The sequence below is a fragment of the Microcaecilia unicolor genome, chromosome 6 (assembly GCF_901765095.1).
Source record: "Microcaecilia unicolor chromosome 6, aMicUni1.1, whole genome shotgun sequence".
Classification (NCBI taxonomy): domain Eukaryota; kingdom Metazoa; phylum Chordata; class Amphibia; order Gymnophiona; family Siphonopidae; genus Microcaecilia; species Microcaecilia unicolor.
Window position 1 is genome coordinate 332,712,748 of NC_044036.1, and position 19,660 is coordinate 332,732,407.

Genomic DNA, 19,660 nt, shown 5'->3' on the forward strand with positions numbered 1-19,660 from the left:
ATCAGAAGGATATCTCTCAATGGCAGGATTTTCAGAATAAACGCTGTTATGTTTTGGGAAGGTTTTGCAACTGAGCAGATTAGTAATAATGTAAACAGCACTGAAACAAGGGAGCTGTGAACACGAGAAGCAGATGTACCTGTCTGCTAAATCTTCAGCTTGTAGCGTGTTAGATTGCATGTTAACAGTATTTAACAAGGTTTTGAATACAAGACAATTTGATCAAAGTGCTCCGTAAACTAACAAAACGTAAAAGAAAAAGGCAAAGCATATGTTTACCCCATATCAATTTCATTCTTTATTTTATTTCATTAGTCTGCTAGACTCCTTCCAGCATCTCATAGCCAGCAATGTGCATTTACATCAGCGAAAGAGAAGCAGAGAAAGTGTTACCTTTTTCAGGAAAGCCATCCTGGGCCTGTAACGCTGGCCCTGATCGAGTTGCTTGACTGTCATCCTGGACCACCTACCACAAGTCAAACCAGGAGAAAGAGTGAGATCGATGGAAATGAAATGAGCAGTGGACTGGGAGGGAGAGAAGCGTCTGTGCCTGGGAGCGGGTCTTCGGATTAACCATCCCCAGCCTGAAGACGGGAATCCGAGGCTGCTCTCAGTGGCCAATCAGAAGGTGCTGCTATGGTTTCGTTACACCGAGAAACTCGCCCCTGCAACTCAGACAAGCCATCCTTCAGGGAATTTTCATTGTTCTCATGCAAAACAAGTGCCAAAAATTCATTTTTGTTGGGTTTTTTAGCCTCTTTTTAAAGGCTGAAGGTATATGAAATCACCATATCTGTCTGAGCGAGTGCTCACATGTCCCCATGACCCCCCCCCCCTGCAATAGTGATCTATCTTGGTGCCATACATGACTCTCACCCTTACCATACCAAGAGCTGCGTGAACAGTGGGTGCAAAAATTGTTCCCAGTTCACTGTCTCCTCTCATTAGCAGTGGTGGTGTTGGAGGGCATGACTATAGCCCAATATAACCCTGATCTATTAGGAAAATGGAAATGGGACTTCATATACCACCTTTCTGTGGTTTTTGCAACTACATTCAATGCAATTTACATAGTATATACAGGTACTTATTTGTATCAGGGGCAATGGAGGGTTAAGTGACTTGCTCAGAGTCACAAGGAGCTGCAGTGGGAATTAAATCCAGTTCCCCAGGATCAAAGTCTGCTGCACTAACCACTAGGCTACTCCTCCACTAGCAACATTCCATGTAGAATCTCAAATAGTAGCAATAATCCATGTAGAATCTCATCCTCCACTAGCAACATTCTATGTAGAATCTCAAATAGTAGCAACATTCCATGTTCCACTGTACTAACCACTAGGCTACCCCTCCACTAGCAACATTCCATATAGAATCTCAAATAGTAGCAACAATCCATGTAGAATCTCATCCTCCACTAGCAACATTCTATGTAGAATCTCAAATAGTAGCAACATTCCATGTTCCACTGTACTAACCACTAGGCTACTCCTCCACTAGCAACATTCCATGTAGAATCTCAAATAGTAGCAACATTCCATGTTCCACTGCACTAACCACTAGGCTACTCCTCCACTAGCAACATTCCATGTAGAATCTCAAATAGTAGCAACAGAATCTCAAATAGTAGCAACATTCCATGTAGAATCTCAAATAGTAGCAACATTCCATGCTCCACTGCACTAACCACTAGGCTACTCCTCCACTAGCAACATTCCATGTAGAATCTGAAATAGGGAAAGGGAAGTGGGACTTGATATAGGGCTTTTCTGTGGTTTTTGCAACTATATTCAAACGGTTTACATATTATATACAGGTACTTATTTGTGGAAATCGAACCCAGTTTTGCAGGATCAAAGTCCGCTGCACTAACCAATATAAGGGTGGGCATTCAAAGCAATTTCATCAGTCAGAAATGGTTCCTAGCTGGTTAAATCACTTGATCATGGTTAACCAGCCATATTCAGCAGCACTTAACTGGATAATGCTGCTGAAAATGTCTGCTTAGCACCCAACTCAAAACTGGCTATTTGGAGAGCGTTCTGGGGGCAGAGTCGGCACTTGGCTGGTTAAGAGCTGATATCTTGCACATAAATAGGATTGCATAAAAGTCAGTCCTAACTGTATGGTTTGCCATAACGGGTTAAGTGCTGAATATTGAACTTAAGGGTCCTTTTTTGCAAAGGCACGCTAGCATTTTTAGTGCGTGCTAAACGCTAGAGAAGTTCATAGAAACATATGGGCATCTCTAACATTTAGCGCATGCTTATTTTTAGCGTGCATTAAAAATGCTAGCGTGCCTTTGTAAAAGGACCCCCTTATCTGGCTATGTTTTCACCGGATCCATATACCTGGAAATTGAATGTCAGAGTCCAGCATTGAATTTCTGGAAATAACACTGGCTGTGGTCCAGTGGCGTTCCTAGGGGGGCTGACACCCGGGGCGCACCGTCATATCCAGTGCTACAAAAATCAAATATATAAACGGCGAGTTACCGTACTCACTTGCAAATGCGCAGTAGAGACTTCCCTGTCTGTCCCGCCCCACGTCAATACGTGATGATGGGGGGGTGGGACAGAGAGGGAAACTGAGCGAAGGGGAGGGAACCGCCGAGGTCGCCAGCGCTACCCCCCGAGGTCGCCGCCACTGGTACCCCCCCTCCTGGAGTCGCCGCTGCCGCCACCCCTCCACCCAGCCGTCTCTTCGCTATTCAACTTACATCTCCGCAGCAGGCAGATCAACTGAGCTGCCGTTGGCCTTCCTTCCCTGCCTGTGTCCCGCCCTCGCTGACGTTACATCACACGAGGGCGGGACATAGGCAGAGAAGGAAGGCCGACGGGAGCTCAGCTGATCTCTGCCTGCTGCGGAGATGTAAGTTGAATAGCGAAGAGACGGGCCGGGTGGAGGGGCGGCGGGGGCGGCGAACTCGGGGGGAGGGGGGGCGGCGACCCACCAGCCCGTTTTAACGGGCTCAACGGCTAGTATATTTATAATTGGTCAGTGCCACGTGCTGCCCGGTTACTGCTGGGTTAGCGTGGGAGCCCTTACCGCCACCTCAAAGGGTGGCGGTAAGGGCTGCCCCCTGAAATGGCCGTGTGGCAAGTGCTTTACTTGCTGCACAGCCGTTTCCTGCAGGAGAGACTTCCCTTTTACTCGCTGCGGTAAAAGGGGGCCTCAGTGAGTGTGAAAAACGCACACTGACGCCAGACCCCTTTTGCTGCAGCTTAGTAAAAGGGGTCCTTAACCGTATAAGTGCCAGCTCCGCCCCTGGAACACCCACAAGTTTGCCAGTTTCAGCGCATGTGCTAACCGTGAATATATATTTTTTTGTTACATTTGTACCCTGCGCTTTCCCACTCATGGCAGGCTCAATGTGGCTTACATGGGGCAATGGAGGGTTAAGTGACTTGCCCAGAGTCACAAGGAGCTGCCTGTGCCTGAAGTGAGAATTGAACTCAGTTCCTCAGGACCAAAGTCCACCACCCTAACCACTAGGCCACTCCTCCACTCGTGGAAACTGGAAGTTACATCAAATGAGGGTGGGACACAGGGAGGGAAGGCCAGAAGAGACGCGATCTGCGACTGCCTCTTTGAATGAAGGGGGCCCGGAGCTGTGGAGGCAGGCAGGTGAGACCGCAGACTGCAGCGGCGGGTGGAGCGACATGGGATGGCGGGGGTGGGGGGGGGGGCAGAGGCGGGGTGGCCTTGCCCCCGGCCCGGCCTAGTCTCTCGGCGGCCCTACAGCCATAGGTCTGGGCACCTAGATGCACAACTTCCAGTATTCTGTAAGGTACCCATGTAACTCCACCCATATATACCCACCCCCTTTCATTTATGTGTTATGTAACACAGGCATGCCATTACAATACAGCACTTAGGCACCCTGCTGGCATTTTCATGGGTAAGTGTACACTTATATTAAGGCTGCAAAATGAATCCAGACTCATTTTCGGAAAACCAAAATACGAAAGCGCAAAACCCTTGCGTGAGAAACTACACTGGCTCCCACTCAAGGAACGTATCACCTTTAAGGTATGCACCTTGGTTCACAAAATCATCCACGGTGAAGCTCTTGCATACGTGTCTGACTTAATAGACCTGCCACCCAGAAACGCTAAAAGATCATCCCGAACTTTCCTCAATCTCCACTTCCCTAAGTGCAAAGGCATAAAATACAAAGTACTGCACGCATCAACCTTCTCCTATATGAGCACACAATTCTGGAATACACTACCACGCAACCTGAAAACGATCTACGAATTAACCGACTTCCGCAAACAATTGAAGACTCATCTCTTCGAGAAAATTTATTGCAAGGATCAAAACACATGAAGTCCATACATACTAATAGAAATGCATCAATACACTCCCTTCTGAACTTCTCTTACCCATATTGTCACCACACTTCATACTCCACCCACAGATAAAATGTTATACCCTATGTTCTTTTGAATCTGATCTATCGCCTTATCTTTTCCCCACTATAACCTCACATGGTTTCCATGCCCTAACGAATTTTGACTTGACTATCCTGCTTATAATCGAAAGAGAAAAACGCCTATATTGCGACCCAAATCGGGAGATAGACGTTTATCTCACAAAAACGAATAAAGCGGTGTAATCGAAAGCCGAATTTGGACGTTTTCAACTGCACTTCGTCGCGGATGCGGACAAAGTTGATGGGGGCGTGTCAAAGGCGTGATGAAGGCGGAACTGGGGCGTGGTTAGCGGCCCATCAGAGATAGGCGCCTTTCGCCGATAATGGAAAAAAAATATGCGTTTTTAGCGAGAATTTAGGGCACTTTTCCTGGACCCTGTTTTTCCACGAATAGGGCCCCAAAAAGTGCCCTAAATGACCAGATGACCACTGGAGGGAGTCGGGGATGACCTCCCCTGACTCCCCCAGTGGTCACAAACCCCCTCCCACCACAAAAATATGCCGTTTCACAACTTTTATGTTCACCCTCAAATGTCATACCCACCTCCCTGGCAGCAGTATGCAGGTCACTGGAGCAGTTATTAGGGGGTGCAGTGGACGTCAGGCAGGTAGACCCAGGCCCACCCCCCCCCCCCCCACCTGTTACACTTGTGCTGGTAAATGGGAGCCCTCCACACCGCCCCCCAAACCCACTGTACCCACATATAGGTGCCCCCTTCACCCCTTAGGGCTATAGTAATGGTGTAGACTTGTGGGTGGTGGGTTTTGAGGGGGATTTGGGGGGCTCAACACACAAGGGAAGGGTGCTATGCACCTGGGAGCTCTTTTACCTTTTTTTTTTTTTTTTGTAAAAGTGCCCCCTAGGGTGCCTGGTTGGTGTCCTGGCATGTGAGGGGGACCAGTGCACTACGACTCCTGGCCCCTCCCACGAACAAATGCCTTGGATTTATTCGTTTTTGAGCTGGGCGCTTTCATTTTCCATTATCGCTGAAAAACAAAAACGCCCAGCTCACAAATTGTCGAATAAAACATGGACGTCTATTTTTTCCCAAAATATGGTTCGGTCCGCCCCTTCACGGACCCGTTCTTGGAGATAAACGCCCATGGAGATAGACGTTTTCGTTCGATTATGCCCCTCTATGTCTTCCTATAACTCCTCACAATGTAACCCATAATCGTACTGTAACACTGTATTTCCATCCTTCACAAAGTATTGTAAGCCACACTGAACCCGCAAATAGGTGGGAAAATGTGGGATACAAATGCAATAAATAAATAAATCCAGTCCAGGGTTTACCCTGTTGCAATCAGGGACTTGTAGTTCTGAATTCCCCACTACATTTTCTTAAAAAAGCACAACTATAAGTCCCAGCAGGCACTGGGATTAAGCCCTGGACTGACTCAACCCTGTCTTGTGAATCTGGATCCAGTTGGCAGCCTTAACTTACATGCATAGTATTCTAGATATCTGTACACGCAAGGGGCATGTAAATGTAGACACCTAGATTATAGAATTGCCCTTCACATGACTAAGATGGTCTCACTGATTTTTTTTTTTTTTTGCAACTCAACTAAAATATAGGTCTAGAAATGTAGATATCACTTTACATAGGTGTCCTTTTCTCACAAAACTGATTTGCAGGCGGAAGATATGCATTCAAATGTCTATTTTCCTTCAAAGTCTGCCATCTAGTGGAGATATTTAGACATTCAATAGATGGTGAGCCTTCACAGAGTATTTCCAGCTTCGAATGGCGATGCAAAACTGTAGTCACACTTGCTAATGCTTACTAATATCAAAGCTGGTTGTAGCGTCGGTGTCCCCTATGAAACAAAGTATGTACTGTAAGGGCAACGCTTTCCAAAAATAAGGTAATTACCAAAGCAGGTGTTATGTCTGTGCAAGTCTGCAGGAAAGCCACTCGGTTACTCAACGATTCAACAAGTTTCTGGAGCATGCACAGATGTCTTGTTCACATCAGCTAGTGGGCTACACAGGACGATTGCAGAGGTGATTTGCTTAGAACCTAGGAGAAGAGGAAGATGATCAGAAGCAAGTGTGGGCACTAAAGGCCGATAGTGCCGTACTAGCGCCAGCGTTTGCTCCTACCCGATGATCAGAGCTAGCGAGCAAGTGTAACAATGCGCTCGCCAGCTCTGAACACAATTAGCATACAAATGCATGCTAAAGAGGGCATTACCCATTCCTCCCCAAACATTGGCACTGCTCCTGCAGCAAACCCTACGTCAGCTCAGAGCTGGTGTTAGGGTTTGTGGAGTACTGGGGAGGAATAGGAAGCCCTGTGAAGCATGCATTTGCATGCTTGCAGGCTCCCTAACCCCCATTTTCCTGGGTGGTCCAGTGGCCTCCCTCCCCACCCCCGACATAAGGGCACGAGGGCTGGAGATCCACTGGATCTCCAGCCCCTCTAACCCTCCCACACCCAAACAAAACATCCCTGGTGGTCCAAGTGGGCTGCCAAGATAATCTCTCCTACCCGCCCTGGTGGTCTAGCAGCTGACCCATCCCCCCGTGCCTCTGCATGGGAGGAGGGAGTAGCACACCCAATTCTTCCAGCACCACTTTCAAAATGGCGGCACACGACCCTGCCCAGTGCATCCTGGGTGGGGCTTCCCTACCATATAAGGGAGAAACTCAGGTACAATCTCCCACACACTCTGTGATCAGAGCTAATAGCGTACTTAAATTTGCATGCTATTAGCTTTGATCATAGGGGCTGTTTAGCCCCGCACTCTTCCGGCATTAATTTTAAAGCGCTCCTTGAAACAGCGTGGGACTTCTGATCATCTGGTCCTAAGGGACGTGCACAGAGCTAGGAAATTATATCTTGTGCTCGAGGAGTTCAGTCTCAGAAAATGCTGAACCAGCCAAGGGACATGAATCATCTCATACAAGTGTCAGGGACATATGAGGCATTCAGAAAGGACAAATAGAGTTGCTAGGTTGGAAAATGTTGAAACAATGGGTTTTCATAATGACATCATGACCGGCGCATTGTGTATCTAGCAATACTGGCCTCTTCTCTCCTTTGATCCAGGGGCGTAGCCAGACACCCAATTTTGGGTGGGCCTGGGCCCAAGATGGGTGGGCAGAAAAACCTCGCCCCATCCCACAGGTGATTTAGTCTCTCCTCTCGCCTACATGCCACATGGTCTCTCAAACATCCCCCTCTCCTGTATACCTTTTAAATAGCATATTTTCACCAGCAGTGAGCAGCAACTAATACACACTGCTCATGTTGGCCCCACACCCTTCCCTCTCATGCAACTTCCTGTTTCCACCTAGGCAGAAATACATCAGAGGGAAGGCTGTGGGGCTGGTGCGAGCAGTATGTATGTCACTGCTCACTGCAGGCGAAGATCTGCTACTTACCCAAGGTATTCAGGAGGTACACTTGTTGGGAGTTTTCGGCTGGTGAGGCATCATAGGTATGCTGCTACTGGGTGGGCCTGAACCCAAAGTGGGTGGGCCCGGGCCCACCCAAGCCCACCCTTGGCTACGCCACTGCTTTGATCGCATTCTTATCTTGTTTTGGGAAGGGTGTCATTCAGTTGACCTTGCATTGAATTAAGGCCCCGATGCTTTTGACTGGTCAAAAGCTGCACAAATATATTTTGCAGTTCCAGATGATGAGCATCTGTATATCAACATTGTACCAATTTTTTTAAGCATAGAAGATCCTTAGTTGGGAAGAATTTATTGTGAAATACAATTATAAAAGTTAAATCAGCATATTAATATTAGTTGTCCAGTTGCTGTTACTCTACTGCAGAAATGAAAGACAGGTTGTGGGACCAATTTAAAAATTCAGAACCTGGGTTAGTGGCATCAGGGCGTGTTCTTATAGAAGATGGGATGTCCTAATTGGTCACAAGGAAGCAGCTACTCAGATTGCAGACGGGCTGGAAGAAAGCACTTATAGGGGGATGCTCAAACCTCCAGCGCTATACTAAACAACACTGGAAAAATACTGCCGCAACAGTGCAGGGAAAGACCTCCCTAATGCTAATGACATGCAAATTTAGGTGCGTTGTTAGCATTGAGCATTAGGGACTTCTGTGGGACGATTGTGCCTGAGCATGTGCTCAAGAGCAGTGTGCTAAGCACAGCTCTTGAGCACATGCCCAGACAAAGCTCTGACCTGTCAAACAAGCCCTGGTGTTCCAGTGGACCCCTAGACCCCCCAACCTCCAATGGGACCCTTGGCCATGCCTCCCATCCTGAAGACTAGCCCTTGTGGCCTAGCGGTGGCCACTCCCAACCCCCTCCTACCTTGACAAAGGAGGAGGGATGGAGTCCTAGTCCCTCCTCCTGCTGGGTGTGCCATCAAAATGGCAGTGCCCTACCAGGTACATCCTGCAATGCACTTGGCAAGGCTTAGTTACCATACAAGGGAGCTCCCAGGATGCACCGGGAAGGGCAGGGTACTTCCATTTTGATGGCATGCTCAGCAGGAGAAAGGTCTTTTTGTCAAGCTAAGAGGGGGTAGGGGGGCCACCACTAGGCCACCAGGGCTAGTCTTTGAGATGGGGGGAGGAAAAATGGCCAGGGGTCCCACTGGACCACCATGATTTTATTTTCATGGGGTGGCAGGTCTGGGGTCTACTGGACCACCAGTCCCTTATGTCCTTGGGGGGGTGGAAGGTCTGGGGTCCACTGAACCACTAGGGTTTAGTGTTTGAGGTGGTGGGGGAGCTGGGGTCCCAATGGACCACCATGATCTTATTTATTTTCAGGGGGTGGGGTTCTGGGGTCACCCAGACCACCAGACCCTTAATGTCCTTGGGGGGTTGGGGGTCTGGGGTCCACTGAACCACCAGGGTTTAGTGTTTGAGACGGTGGGGGGTCTGGGTTCCTACTTGACCACCAGGCCCTTATGTGTTTGGGGGGGTGGGGTCTGGGGTCCAACTGGACCACCATGGTTTAGTGTTTGGGGATGTTGGGGGATCTAGGGTCCACCAGACCACCAGGGCTTGACGTCCAGGGAGCATGACAAACCCTGCTAGCTCCAAGCTGGCACAGAGTTTGCAGCAGGAGGAGCGCCCTTCTTTGGCATGCTGCCCGCTGAGCATTCGGGAAGAATAGAGAAGGAGTTCATCAGCATGCATTTGCAAGCTCGTTGCACTATTGCTTCCTGCGCTCATTCAATCCTACGCTCTTGGCCTCCGAACATCCTACGCCAGTAAATGCAGATGCTAGACTGGCACTAATGGCCTCTAGTGCCCGCATTTACTTTTGAGCATCACGGTGTTAATTCAATGCATGTTCAACTGAATCACACCCTTCCCAAAATAGAAGATAAGAATGCAATCTTCCTGTAGCCCACTAGATATGATGGACAAAAGATATCTGTGAATGTGCCCATAGGTAGGCAATTCTGATCTTCTGAAAGTCAGGCTTGTTCTAGCTTCTGAGGGCTGGAATAGTCTATTTCTGAAAAGAAATACAAAATACATAGAGATGTAAGTGGCATCTCTAAACTATACAATTCATAAAGACATGTTCCAATGGAGAAACTCATCAACATCTGCGCAAATAGGACTAGATTCAGGAAATGATGCCAAGAAACATCTGCACAGATCACTGTTCTATAAATGGCATTCTGAATTGGGTGCCATTTATAAACTAGCGCTTAGAGCTGATTTTCATGCAAACTTTTGGGCACAAGGATTTACACCAACTGAAACCTATTGTAAATCATTGAGCCACGTTGAGCGCAGATCCCTGCTACTCTGTAACACTGCACACATCTTTTGTGAATGCCCCTGACCCCGCCCATGCTCCTTCCATGGCCACACCCCTTTTGAGTTGCATGCCATAAAATTTGCATGCGGAGCTTTATACAAAAGTGCTTAGCAAAACGTACGCGCCCTTTATAGAATCTGGAGGATATTATCTTATAAATTAAGAATTGTGAATCAAATTATGATGCAAATACATTAGCATCTGACATAAATAATAAACAGGGGTGACATGATACAGACGTTCAAATATTTGAAAGGTATCAATCTGCAAATGAACCTTTTCCAGAGATGGGAAGGTGGTAGAACTAGAGGACATGAATTGAGGTTGAAGGGGGGCAGACTCAGAAGTAATGTCAAGAAGTATTTTTTCACAGAAAGGGTGGTGGATACGTGGAATGCCCTCCCGTGGGAGATGGTGGAGATGAAAATGGTAATGGAATTCAAACTTGCGTGGGATAAACACTTAACCCTCCATTGCCCCAGGTACAAATAAGTACCTGTATATAATATGTAAGCCGCATTGAACCTGCTATGAGTGGGAAAGCGCGGGGTACAAATGTAACAAAATAAAAATAAAATAAACACAAAGGAATCCTGTTTAGAAGGAATGGATCTATGGAATCTTAGCGGAAATTGAGTGGCGATGCTGGTAACTGGAGAGTAAAACCAGTGCTGGGTGGACTCCTACGGTCTGCGCCCTCATCGTGACTGAATAGATATGGATGGGCTGCAGTGTAAATTTTAAGGGGCTTCGACGTTAGCTTCAGACCTTTTAGTTCAGGAACAGTGCTGGGCAGACTTTTATGGTCTGTGCCCTGAGATGGGCAGGGACAAATCAAACTCGGGTAAGCATATAAAAAGTATCACATACCATGTAAAATGAGTCCATCTTGTTAGGCAGACTGGATGGACTATTCAGGTCTTTATCTGCCGTCATTTACTATGTTACATCATATTTCTTTAGTAAGTACACAGCAACCATCTCATAAATTAGAAAACTATATAATACTCAGGGCTTTTTTTGAGGAGGTACTTGGGGGTACTGAGTACCGGCACCTTTTTCATTGTCTGCTAAAATTGACCCATGGCCCCAGGTTTTAATGAAAGAGTTCATTCTCTACACACCAATTCTGCCTTGTCATGGGTTCTGTGACTGGTTGCAGGGGGCCTGGCTACTGTGGAATGGGTCCCTCAGTGATCACCCCACCCTAAAGGGTGGCCTGGCATTTGAGTACCGGCACCTATTCTGTTAGAAAAAATGCACTGATAATACTCAAACATTTGAGGTTAGCATCCACCATCTGCTGTGTGTCATCCAGGGGCAGCTAAACCCTTGCCCATGTCCATGAAGTAATATTTCCAAGCGGAAGATCAGAAGTGTTTCTGCACTGTGATTTCATGTGCTCATTCAAAAATTGTTGAAGGTGATTTTAGCCTGCCTTTGCTTTTACTCTTTCCTCTCTTTGCTCCCTGTCAGGGTAGAATAAAGAATCTTTTTTTTTTTCCAAACCCAAATCCCAGAGCTGGAAACTCCTATTAATATTCTTATTACACCTTTCATGTGCCTTATGCCACAAGTTAAACAAACGCATTACAAAACAAAAAGCTGCTTTGCTAGTCACAAGATAGCTGCTTTCCATCTGCCCTTTAAAAACAGGAACCATACTTGGCAAGTAGGCAAAATGCAAGGCACATAAAACAAACCACAAAAGATACAGGAAGAAAAAAAAATGACAAGAACTCATAGGAAGGCTCAAAAGTTCTAGTTTTCTTTTTGTAAGATACCAGATATATTTAAAATAAAAATAATTTTCATGGAGACAGAATTCCACTCCATTGTGCTGCAGGATAATAATCAACCCGGGTGCACACCATTCATTTGAGGTCTATGACAGGGTCACAATTAATGGGTGAGCTAGAAATAGTTAAAATACTACTACTACTACTACTTCTACTACTTATCACTTCTATAGCGCTACAAGGCATACACAGTGCTGTACACCATACATGAAAAGACAGTCCCTGCTCAAAGAGCTCACAATCTAAAAATGGAATGTTGCTAGTGGAATAGCAACATTCCATGTAGAATCTCAAATAGTAGCAACAGAATCTCCAATAGTAGCAACATTCCATGTAGAATCTTAAGTAATAGCAACATTCCAGAATCTCAAATAGTAACAACATCCCATGTTCCACTGCACTAACCACTAGGCTACTCCCCCACTAGCAACATTCCATGTAGAAGCCTGCGCACGTGCAGGACGTCAGACTCACAGAAACAGAATGCCTGCGCAGCCGCGTTGCTGATCTGCAAGGGCAGGCTTCTACATTACTACTACTACTACTACTTATCACTTCTATAGCGCTACAAGACATACGCAGCGTTGTACACCATACATGAAAAGACAGTCCCTGCTCAAAGAGCTCACAATCTAAATAGGACAAACAGACAGAACAACTAAGAGGTAAGGGAATTAAAGAGGTGGGGATAAAAGGGTACAGGGAAGTGAGTAGTGGTTAGGAGTCAAAAGCAGCATCAAAGCGGTGGGCTTTTAGCCTGGATTTGAAAACAGCCAAAGACGGGGCTAGACGTACAAGCTTGGGAAGTCTATTCCAGGCGTGAGGTGCAGCGAGATAAAAGGAATGGAGTCTGGAATTAGCAGTAGAGGAGAAGAGGACAGACAAGAGAGATTTATCCACAGAACGGAGTACCCGAGGGGGGGGCGTAGGGAGAGACAAGAGTGGAGAGGTACTGGGGAGCAGTAGAGTGAATGCACTTATAGGTCAGTAAGAGAAGTTTGAATTGAATGTGGAAATGGATAGGGAGCCACTGAAGTGACTTGAGCAGAGGGCTAATGTGAGCACAGCGACTCTGGCACAAAATGAGTCACGCAGCAGAGTTTTGGATTGATTGAAGAGGAGAGAGATGGCTAAGTGGGAGGCCGGTGAGAAGCAGGTTGCAATAATCTAGGCGAGATTATAATCCTGTGCTCATCTGATTATCTACAGTAGATATAAAATTACCAAGAAATCACTGCTATATATAATAAAAATTAGCCAAGATTAGGGTAATCAAGCCATGTGACATCACTGATGAGGTTGGCTCTTAGGCATTGGTGAAATGAGGCATTATGACATCACAGTATTAGCTCTGCTTACCAGAGACTGAAACTCTTCACACTAAGGGGGAAGTTATCGATATGGACTACTGTTAAGTCAGGTTATTTTACCACAACTTGTATTTATCTGCATAATACACTGATTATTGCACCCCCTCCCCTCAAATGATTTGTTATACGTTAGCTCAAGGGGAAATAACCAAAGTCATGAAATTTCATGTTCTGTTTGCACATTGCTGAGTGACTTATAGTACAAAATTATAATACAAGTTTTCTTATAAGCTGGGCAATGGTAAGCGCCATCTTCATTGACTGAAAATACTGAGTGAAGAAGTTATCTATGTGGGCTACTGTTACCACAAGTTGTGCCATTTTAGCACAGGGTCCCATTTTATACAATGAGACCTAATAATGTAATTACTAATAACTGGGGCTAACAGTAAAATAGTTGATAACTTCCCCCTTGTCTCTAGAAATGGAAGTCATAATAAAAATGAACCAAGTATAGGACAATCAAACTATTGTGACATCACTGATGAGGTTTGGCTCTTATTGGTGGAATGAGGCTTTATGACATCACAATATCAACTCTGGTTACCATTGGCTGAAACTCTTCACATTACAGGGGAAGTTATCGTGGACTATCATGAAAATGTGTTACTTTACCACTAACGTGTTATTTTAGCAGAGGCCACATTTTACGCAGTGAGACCTAGTTACTAATAACTGAGGTTAACAATAAAATAATATGTTTTAATGGTAGCCCACATTGGTAACTTACCCCCTAGGTCTCTCACTGCATAAAGAGGAACCAGTGCTAAAATAAGACAAGTTGGAATAAAATAACCTGTCATAGAGGGGGCATGAGTGGGTCAGGATCGTGCCTAGCACTTACGTGCACAGGATACAGAATACTAGCTGTTACATACCTAGACGTGAACATTTACACCAGCCTTTGAGCTCGCATATTTATTTTATTTGTTACATTTGTATCCCACATTTTCCCACCTATTTGTAGGCTCAATGTGGCTTACATAGTACCGGAGAGGCCTTTGCAGGCTCCGGTGTGAACAAATACAGGGTGATGTTGTGGTAAGATCAAGTTCATGTGGCACAGCCACATTAGGGAATCAGAGAACGGAAGAGTTGTGTTATGTCCATTACGTGCTTTAGTTTGGTTGTGTTGCAGAGATTAGGCATTTAAGTTGGATCGTTAGGGTATGCCTTTTTAAACAAGTTGGTTTTTAGTGATTTCTGGAATTTTAGGTGGTCGTACGTCGTTTTCAAGGCTTTTGGTAATGCGTTCCACAGTTGTGTGCTTATGTAGGAAAAACTAGATGCGTAAGTTGTTTTGTATTTAAGTCCTTTGCAGCTCGGGTAGATAAGATCGTGTTGATTCGGATGTATTTCTAATTGGTAAGTCGATCAAGTCTGTCATGATTATAGAATATGCTTAGTTGACTTGCTGACCTGAACATGTATACCCTGGAGGAAAGGAGAAACAGGGGTGATATGATACAGATGTTCAAATATTTGAAAGGTATTAATCCGCAAACGAACCTTTTCCGTAGATGGGAAGGCGGTAGGACTAGAGGACATGATATGAGATTGAAGGGGGGCAGACTCAAGAAAAATGTCAGGAAGTATTTTTTCACGGAGAGAGTGGTAGATACTTGGAATGCCCTCCCGCGGGAAGTGGTGGAGATGAAAACGGTAGCGGAATACAAGCATGCGTGGGATAAACATAAAGGTATCCTGTTCAGAAGGAATGGATCCTCAGAAGCTTAGCCGAGATTGGGAGGCGGGGCTGGTGTTTGGGAGGCAGGGCTAGTGCTGGGCAAGACTTCTACGGTCTGTGTCCTGAAAATGGCAGATACAAATCAAGGTAAGGTATATACAAGAAGTAGCACATATGAGTTTATCTTGTTGGGCAGACTAGATGGCCCATGCAGGTCTTTTTCTGCCGTCATCTACTATGTTACTATGATATTTCAGCACCTAAAACTACACGCATCTATTTACAACAAGTAAAACATGGCGTAAATCCCGGCACAAAGATTTAGGCGCACTGGGCCATATTCTACAACTAGGCGTCTAAATTTCAGAACAATCACAAAGCACCCATTACCCCGCCCATAACCATGCCTCTTTTTGCCTGCGCTCGTTAGAAATTCAGAGCACATCTTTACAGAATATGCTTAGCGAGTTGTGCGCCTAAATTCTAATCAGTGCCAATTAGTGCTCATTATTGCTTATTAAGTGCTGGTATCAGCGCTCATTAACTTAAGCCAATTAAGTTACACGCGGTGTTATAGAATCTGCGCCGACTTTGGTGTCTAATTCGAAGCACACTATATAGAATCCGGGGGGTATTGTATACATATATTTTATAAAATACAAGCGTTAGCCATAAATCCGTCCATGCTCTGCCGTAACCCAGCACACGTACTGTAAAAAGCAGAGGGTCTGTTCTATGTTTGAGGGGGGTGTGGAAGGGTGGCCATATATTCCTGCATATGGCTGACACACAGTGAGGGTAATTTATAAACAAAGTTTCCATCTAAAATGCTGTTTTAGGCAAGTAAATGAGTCCTTATAAAATTAAGTGATGCCTAACAGTATGTGGGGTGCAGCCAGCCAGCACTTACCTTTTACAGTAAGTGCTGCTCCTCCTTAAGGAGCTAAAACCAGTTTCATTTCATTGCCCTGAGTGAGAAAATACAAAAGGTAGGAAGCATCCTGTATAAGAAGACCAGTTCCTACGTGTCTAATCTATAGCCGCCTTTTAGATAGAAAAGGACCTGTACATGTTAGTAAAATGGTCCTCCAGTAACCTGCATGGATGCTATTCCTGTATGCTGCAAAATGAGCCTGGGCATGAGTATGGGTTAAAGGGAAATGGTTTTGAGTATAAAAATATATAATATACTTTGGCAGCCAAAGAAACCCAGGGACAGAGCTGAAAAAGGAAGCAAAAGAAGCATGGGAGGGGCTGGGAGAAATACTGTTGCTGGCTCAGAAGTTCAGTGTTTGAATTAAGGCAGTTATGCAGGCTTAAGTAAGGACATTTTTTAAACATCCTATTTAACTCTCTGGTTTGGCAATGGTCACAGGGTAATTGAGATTGTTTAATATCTTTGGGGTCCTTTTATTAAGCTGCAGCAAAAAGTGGCCTTAGCGCCTTCACGCGGGGTTTTCCTGCGCACTAAAGAAAGGGGGTGTTGATGCCCCTGTATAAGTCGTTGGTGAGGCCCCACCTGGAGTATTGTGTTCAGTTTTGGAGGCCGTGTCTTGTTAAGGATGTAAAAAGAATCGAAGCGGTGCAAAGAAAAGCTACGAGAATGGTATGGGATTTGCGTTACAAGACGTATGAGGAGAGACTTGCTGAACTAAACATGTATACTCTGGAGGAAAGGAGAAACAGGGGTGATATGATACAGACGTTCAAATATTTGAAAGGTATTAATCCGCAAACGAACCTTTTCCGGAGATGGGAAGGTGGTAGAACGAGAGGATGTGAAATGAGATTGAAGGGGGGCAGACTCAAGAAAAATGTCAGGAAGTATTTTTTCACAGAGTAGTGGATGCTTGGAATGCCCTCCCGCGGGAGGTGGTGGAAATGAAAACGGTAACGGAATTCAAACATGCGTGGGATAAGCATAAAGGAATCCTGTGCCGAAGGAATGGATCCTCAGGAGCTTAGTCGAGATCGGGAGGCGGGGCTGGTGGTTGGGAGGCGGGGATAGTGCTGGACAGACTTGTACGGTCTGTGCCAGAGCCGGTGGTTGGGAGGTGAGGATAGTGCTGGGCAGACTTATACGGTCTGTGCCCTGAAGAGCACAGGTACAAATCAAAGTAGGGTATACACAAAAAGCAGCAAATATGAGTTATCTTGTTGGGCAGACTGGATGGAGCGTGCAGGTCTTTTTCTGCCGTCATCTACTATGTTACTATGAGGCTCATTTTCAAAGCACTTAGCCTCCCAAAGTTCCATAGAAACCTATGGAACTTAGCCTCCCAAAGTGCTTTGAAAATATGCCTCTATGTAACCTCCAGATTCTATATAGTGTGCCTAAAGATCCACGCCAAAATCTAGGCGTATTCTATAACAATATGTGTAACTTAATTGGCTTAACAAGCTAATCAGCATTGATCTTTGGGATGGGGGTTGACAGTTTATATAACTGTGATCTGAGATTACCTTTTCTAATTCTAGCTACTCGGCTAAGTGGATGTTTCTATTCAGCAAAAACGTTTCCCTTTTATGACAGGAGGCATATCCCCAGACTCAGTTTTGAAACTGGTCTGCTGTATTAGATGATTTTCCCTCATCCACGACAGCTATTTGTTACCTTGGATTAAGTACTTACCTTAATTTACACCTCCCCAACTGCAAAGGTATTAAGTACAAATCCTTCTGTGCAACCAATTTTTCCTTTCTGGGTAGCCAGCTTTGGAACGCTCTACCAAGCCCAATCCGAAAAATCAACGGCCGTTTGCCCTTCAGAAAAGCATTGAAGACCCATCTATTTAAGGAAGCCCTCTCCATCTTCCTATGCTCACCTCATAACGCCCATTTCCTTCTACACCTCATTCCTCCTATGTTCAATTTACTTATCCATTAATATTACATTTACTACAAATTGTATATTCTTCTTATTGTTACTATGTAAGCCGCATTGAGCCTGCCACGTGTGGGAAAGCGTGGGGTACAAATGTAGTAAATAAATAAATAACAGCACTTAACAAGCAATAATGAGCACTAATTGGCAATAATTAGAATTTACGCGCACAACTCGCTAAGCGTATTCTGTAATGAACCGGGCCTAAATTCGAATGCGCACAGTTCAAAAGGGGCACGGCTATGGGCGTGGAAATGGGCGTTTCATGGTCATTCCAAAATGTACACGCACGGTTATAGAATATGGGGGATTTAGGCCACATTTTTGTTGGCCTAACTGGATACGCGTAGTTTTAGGTGCTAGGATTTCTGCCTAGGCATATCTACTATAATAAAACGCAGCCTCAACGTTCTGAGGACACTGACGTCACTGAAGTCACTCACACACCGGTTCGTGTTTTCATGGTGGTGAAGCCACCACAACATCTTCATGCCCCGCCCTCGCGTCACACGTGATGACGTCGAGGGCGGAACACGAAAACAAATTAACGCACGGGGAGCAGTAGGGAAACACGCTCCGCGTGTTTCCCTACTCCTCCCCTTCCAACAAATCCCAGCCGCCGCTGACGTGCACATGAACCCCGCCCCTTTCGCCACATAGCCCCGCCCACAGTAGCACACGCTTAACCTCACCAACCTCCCTCCCTCCCTGTCACCTCCCCTCCCCTTAAGCATGTCTCCCTGGTGGTCTAGAGGTACCTGTTCCGTCGGCCCAGGAAAGAAAGAGCCCCCTCTTTCCTCCCGTAGCGGTGGCTTCCTTGCTGCATGGTGTGGGAGTCCGGCTCTCGGCGTTTCAAAATGGCCGCCGAGAGTTCAACCTGCCTCGCGAGACTTCAACTCTCGGCGGCCATTTTGAAACGCCGAGAGCCGGACTCCCACACCATGCAGCAAGGAAGCCACCGCTACAGGAGGAAAGAGGGGGCTCTTTCTTTCCTGGGCCGAAGGAACAGGTACCGTAAGGGGAGGGGAAGGGAGTCCCGTGCCCGCTAGCGCCCGTTTCATCGGTGCCAGAAACGGGCCATTTTTACTAGTTCTGTATATTGCACCTAAATCTAGGCGCTGCTTACAGAATATGCTTAGCTGGAAATATTTACCACGCGGATTGTTTAGGTGCCATATATAAAATCTGGCCTTAAGGCCATTTATACCACAGTCACAAAAAAAGGCCTTTTTGTGTTAATGGCCATGCACTAATGCTGCTATTAGCATACGGCCATTAAAACGTTTTACTGCGTGAGATCTTAACGCCAACCATTTTGAGAGCAGCAAGGGCTCATGCAGTATTCCTGCACTAACCAGTTAGCTTGCAGTGTTGTAGCTGATTATTTATTTGTTACATTTGTATCCCACATTTTCCCACCTATTTGCAGGCTGAATGTGGCTTACATAGTGCCGGAGAGCTGTTTGCAGACTCCGGAGTAAACAAATACAAGGTGATGTTGTGGAAGGATAAGGTTCATGTTGTAGGACCACGTAAAGGAATCGTACAACGGAAGAGTTGTGTGATGGCCATTACGAACTTTAGTGTTGTTGTGTCGCAGAGATCAGGCATTTACGCTGGGGCGGTAGGGTATGCCTTTTTAAACAGGTGGGTCTTAAGTGTTTTTCTAAAGTGTAAGTGGTCGTATGTAGTTTTCAAGTCTTTTGGTAGTGCGT

At 45.8% G+C, this 19,660-nt stretch overlaps 1 protein-coding gene across 1 annotated transcript in view; it reads right to left on the bottom strand.

Annotated features, from left to right (window-relative positions):
* Nucleotides 1-457, bottom strand: part of RGS9 (regulator of G protein signaling 9) — a 141,854-nt gene extending 141,397 nt beyond the window's left edge. Inside the window, 1 exon segment of the mRNA XM_030206520.1 lies at nt 394-457. Coding sequence (XP_030062380.1) covers nt 394-456 — 63 coding nt within the window. The 5' untranslated portion in view covers nt 457.
* Nucleotides 458-19,660: the final 19,203 nt, after the last annotated feature.